This window comes from Orycteropus afer, unplaced genomic scaffold, assembly GCF_000298275.1.
Source record: "Orycteropus afer afer isolate SDZICR_OR568_19922 unplaced genomic scaffold, OryAfe1.0 scaffold00144, whole genome shotgun sequence".
Taxonomy (NCBI): Eukaryota; Metazoa; Chordata; class Mammalia; order Tubulidentata; family Orycteropodidae; genus Orycteropus; species Orycteropus afer.
Window position 1 is genome coordinate 383,994 of NW_006921731.1, and position 5,576 is coordinate 389,569.

General features: G+C 43.7%; 1 protein-coding gene across 1 annotated transcript in view; it reads right to left on the minus strand.

The window, feature by feature from the left end:
* SLC6A11 (solute carrier family 6 member 11) overlaps positions 1–5,576 on the minus strand; it is a 196,901-nt gene that overhangs the window by 186,805 nt on the left and 4,520 nt on the right. Inside the window, exons 2-3 of the mRNA XM_007945811.2 lie at positions 4,683–4,817; positions 4,416–4,556 (exon numbers count right to left, since the gene is read on the minus strand). Coding sequence (XP_007944002.1) covers positions 4,416–4,556; positions 4,683–4,817 — 276 coding nt within the window. The remainder of the gene's footprint in view (positions 1–4,415; positions 4,557–4,682; positions 4,818–5,576) is intronic.

Sequence of the window (5,576 nt, forward strand, 5' to 3'; positions counted from 1 at the left end):
TTTGTTGAAGAGGGTCTGTGCAATCCTTCTGCCTAGTCCGCCATCTTGCCCCGCCTCTCTTTCTACTTCTTTTCCACTTTCCATTTACCTGCCCTGCTCAGTGTCGCTAGGGGTGGTGGGACACTAAAGGAATGGCTTGGTTATGATGTGTCCTGGGATGGTAATGCAGTGGATGCTCCACCAAAATCCACTGGCATTGAGTCAATTCTGACTAATAGCAACCGTGTAGGACAGAGTACAACTGCGCCCATACAGTTTCCAAGGCTATAAATCTTTATGGAAGCAGACTGCCTCGGCTTTCTCCTGAGGAGCAGCTGGTGGGTTTAAACCTTTGACTTTTTGGTTAGCTGCTGAACACTTTAACCACTTTGCCACCAGAGCTCCTTAGGGGAGGCTCAGTTTCCCTTAAGAACATAATGACTGGAAGAAATAACCTGAGCCTATATAAGAATCCCTGGTTTCATCATTATTCCCCCACTCATATCTAGTCAATCAGAAAGGATATATTGAGCCCTTTCAAGAAACCTCATGAAAAGAGATTTGAATCTCAAATAAAAACATCAAGAAAAAAAAAAAAAAATCCAAGAGTTCATCCTTCCAGGGGTTAATGGGATTCCTCCAGGAAGCCTTCCCTAATCTCCCTCCCATGAGCATTAAGAAAGTTATAACTGAAAGGCCCTCTGAGTGATAAACTTCTCCAACCTTTTTATTTGAAGAGGAGCAATCTGACGTTCAGAAATCGTCACAGAACCTCTACCCACACTTTCTCCCTTTTCTATAAAGTCACCCAGCCAGTCAGGGATGGAATTGGAATAAAGATGAGCCAGGGCTCCATCTCCTTTGCCATGGTTATTGCCTGCCAGCACAGGACTAAGGACCCATACTTCCTTATTGTACCTCTCTGCTTACTGATTTGCCTCAGATATCACTCTGCAAGCCTCCTGTGCCCATTCACAGACATCCTTGCACCCAGCACAGGGCTGTACAAGTCAGTGCTCAGCCACCCTCCACACTTTTCTCATGGGTATGAGCTCCCCATGCTAGAGAGGCAGTCCCTGGGAGCAGGAACCACCTTCCATGTGGGATGTTTCACACTCTGCTAGTGCTCACCCTTTCGTGGTAGTTGTTAGGTGCTGGCCAGTTGATCAGGACTAAAAGTGACCCCACGTGACAGAACAGAACTGCCCCATAAGGCTTCCAAGGCCATACTAACACAGTAGCTTCTACGATGGCTCAAGTATACCAAGGATTGTGAGGATGGTGCATGACCGGCAGTGTTTCATTCTGCTGTACATAGGGTCACACTATGAATTAAAGCTGACCTGACGGCACCTAACAACAATAATCTTTATAGAATTAGACTGCCACATCTTTCCACCATGATAGGGCTGGGGGGGTGGGGTTCAAACTAATGACCATTCAGTTAGCAGCCAAGTGCTTAATCATTGTGTCACCAGGGTTCACATGCCTTTAGAGAAGGGGGAAAGGATTGCAATTAGCGGAAGAAAGAGGTTTAGAATCCACTGGGGGGAAGTCCTCCCACTGCCAGCCTCCTTTCCTTTCCTCTTAGCAGGTGGTAAACCTACTCTGCAAGAAAGTGGTCTGTAGGGTCCACAGACAGTCCTGAGAGAGTCTGGAAACCTTGAAATTACATGCAAATAGTGTGGGTGTGCCCTTGTGCCATTTTCTGAGGACAGGAGCCCTAGCTTTTCAACACTGAGATAGTGTTTCTCAGATTTTTTTTCAGAGTAAATAATTTCTCAGATACTAAGGTTAACAAATATTTTTGTCAAATTGATATTGAAGGATGTACAAAGATAAATGAGTGATAAAACGTTTGATTATAGCATTCATACAACTACAAAACAGATGTAAACTTACAAATTAAATATAAATTACAAGACGAACACAATCAAAATGGACATCTAAGGTAATACTGTTTTGTGAAATTAAATTGCTTTCCCAACTGAGAAATGGAGCCAACAACTGGGAGGCAGGGTCTGCTGAGTTCAGCTTGCCTATTTTTCCATGGGTAGGACCAACACTTAAAGCACTTGGCTGCTAGCTGAAAGGCTGGAGGTTAGAGTGCACCCAGAGGTGCCTCAGAAGAAAGGCCTGCAGATCTATTGCTGAAAAAATCAGCCATTGAAAACCCAATGCACAGTTCTACTCTGACAAACACAAGGTCACCAGGAGTCAAAGTTGACTTGATAGCACCTGGTTGGTTACTCTTCCACAGGCTACTTGCAACTCAATTCTGCCACTTTTCACTGGTTACACTTCTGTAAAACCTTCCTTCCTACAGTTTGTTATGTTCTCAACCAGTTTCATTTAGTACTAATACACCATTTATGAATTAAATCTCTCTGCTGTTTTTCCTCATCATCCACTATCCTATTTGCCACAAATGCAAGCTGAAATTATAAACAAGTTCAAAGTCAAGCACTGAAACCTCCTGACTGTCCTCGTTCATAAGGTGATTGTGCAGATGATACGGCATATACTTATATTTTAGAGTATCTTCGGAGTAAATACACAAAATGACATGATCAAAGAGGACTTACAGGCTTCCAAGAATTTGTCCTTGAATTTCAGTTTGATAAACATTTTCATGAGGTCTTTGAACAAAGAAAAGTTAAGAACCAGGGCTCTAAAGAGAGAGCTACTATCTGTCTGCCAGTTTGTCATAATGTGGTGACTTGTGTGTTGCTGTGATGCTGGAAACTACACCGTCAGCACTTCAAAAACCAGCAGGGTTAATCAGAGTAGACAGGTTTCAGTGGAGCTTCCAGATTAGTACAGTCAAGGAAGAAAAGCCTGGTGACCTATTTCTGAAAATTAGTCAACAAAAACCCTATGAGTTGCAGAATATTGTCCAACATATTTCTGGAAGGTGAGCCCCCTATGTTGGAAATCGAAAAACAAACCCACTGCCATTGAGTAGTGACCCTCATTGGGTTTCCAGGGCTGTACATCTTTACAGAAGTAGACTGCCTCATCTTCCTACCATGGAGCAGCTGGTGGGTTTGAACTGCTGACCTTGTGATTAGCAGTCAAATGCCTACCTACGGTGCCATCAGAGCTCCTTCTAGGTTGGAAGGCATTCAAAATATACAGTGGCCACAACAATGGACTGGAGCATACCAACGGTCATAAACATGGCACAGGACCGGCTGTGTTCTGTTCTGTTGTACATAGGGTCACCATGAATCACAGCCAATTCAATGGCAACTAACAACAGGGAGAGAGATAGCCACCAAATGTGGCAGATGGGGAACAGGGCAAAGTTGTACATGGCTAGAAGCCACATCACAGCAATTTCTAGGTCTAATACCTGATGGTACTTCTGCTGGAGAACATCATCCTACCCATCCTCACTGCATCTCAGCCCTCAGGATGACAGGCCACTTCCAGGTACAACCTAAGCACAGGGTGTAACATAGGTAGTAAATAAGCTACAGTGTGTATGCCTGTTCCAGTCAAAGGCAGCGGCTCCTGAAATACTGGTGAGAAGGATTCTGAAGTGAAGACTAGACTCCAAAGAGGAGAGTGCTATAACCAATTAGTGATGTCTGCTGTAAGCATGGCCATCAAGGAATGGGGTTGGGCAGGTATTAGCTGTCCCTGAATTATAGAACTCACTCTTGATAGGATATCACGTTGGAAAACAAAGAATGTATCAAAATCAAAAGGAATCTAAAAAATTACTAGATAGTCAGGAAGTAAACTCAAATGTCTCTCTGGTTGGGCAGGTAAATAATCAAAATGGGCCAGGTAGGGACAAAGGCCAACAAGAGGACAGATGACCCATCCAAGGGCAATAGCTGCTTCTTAGCCTCAGCCTATTGCTGGCAAGAGGAAGTATGGGTCTGGTGCTGCCAGATCTTCTAATTTTTCATGGGAAGCTGGAAATCTGGAATTTCATGTGAAGTCTTCTGATTTAAAAAAAAATTGGCAATACATTTCTTTTCAAATTTGTCATTACTAGTCTGAGGCCCCTCGTCTGCAGCCCTTGATATAGTCTAACTCCTTCATTGTACAGAGGAAAATTTGAGATTCAGAGAGAAGTGACTAATCCAAAGGGCAAAGCAGGAATTGGAGCCTTTAATACCTGAATCCTAGTCTAGTGCTTCTTCCTCACTTCCGACTCTGTCTTGTGGCTCGGCCTCTGTGACTGGCAATTAGAGGAAGGGACATAGCCATCCCTCTAACCACGCCAATCCCTGGGCCAAATGCTCAGCTCAGGCTTCAGGACCACAACTCACTGACTATACCTGGATCAGGTGCAGAACTGACTCCCCATTTCCATGAAGTGATCCCAGGAAACTTGACAAGACACATGACAAGAGAGGCCCAAGGCCAAGACTAGTCTTAAGGACAAGGACCAGTAGAGTGACTCTCCCTGGAGGCCTTACCTGTGTTCCACTCATGCCCACAAGTGGCCCAGGGGAGCTCGGTGGTGAAACAGTTGCTCAGGTAGAAGATGGCCCATGCAAGGATAATGATGTAATACACATTTAGATGGGCCTCAATCACCTGTGTTGCATAACCAATACCTGAATGGACAAAGCAAAGAGAACAATTTGAGTTTTTCTCCAGTTTCTCAAAACAGCCTCCAGAGATTCTTAATTTCTTGACATTGCCTGGGCATAAGTTTATTTACTGATGAAATCAACACTTACCTTCAAATAAAGGGCAAACTTTCCTCCAACATGTAATGCCACCTTCACTTGTGAACTGTCCCAGAGCTGTTTCCAGGAAAAACACAGGTATTCCACAGCAAATAAAAAACACCACATAGGGAATCAGAAATGCCCCTGCAAGGATAAAAATTAAGGGAAAGAGGTTAAAGTTGCCCCCATTATGTCATATTCAGTACAACAAATCTTTAACAAGCACCTATTTCAGGAAAGCCTGGGTAATGCTAATAGTTAACAAGCTCCATTGCTAACTGAAATGTTGGTGGTCCAAGTACACTCAGAAGTGCCTCAGAAGAAAGACCTGGTGATCTGCTTCTGAAAGACCAGCCAATGAACACCCTACAAAACACAGTTCTACTCTGATACACATGGGGTTACATGAGTTGGAGTCAACTTGATAGCAAATGGTTGTTTTGTTTTTCTTACTACATGTAGACAGAACATTATCTGAGCTCGAGGCCTACCATGAGGACCAGAGTCAGAGAAAATGCACCTGTGTCTGTATTTTCTGTCACCTGCTAATTTAAGTAAGTCTATCTTACATCGCCAAGCCTTAATTTCCTTACCTGTCAAATAGGGCTTAACACTAAAGAGCTGTCCCTCTTATTTCAATGAATCATCACATAGCTAAGATGATAATGTGAACATGTTTTATTTGCTCAGTTCTTTTATTTATGCATTTCATCTCCAGCACAGGTCAAATCCATTTCCTCCTTAAAGGTTACATCATTCTTTTTCATCCTAAAGTAACCTAAAGGGGGCTGGTGGAGGGGGATCCCTTCAAGAATTCTAGCAGGTGACAAGGTTGTAGTCACTTCTTGGCCACAGCCAGCTACTCAGAGGGACCCAGTAGTTGAACCTGTGGGCTTGGGACCA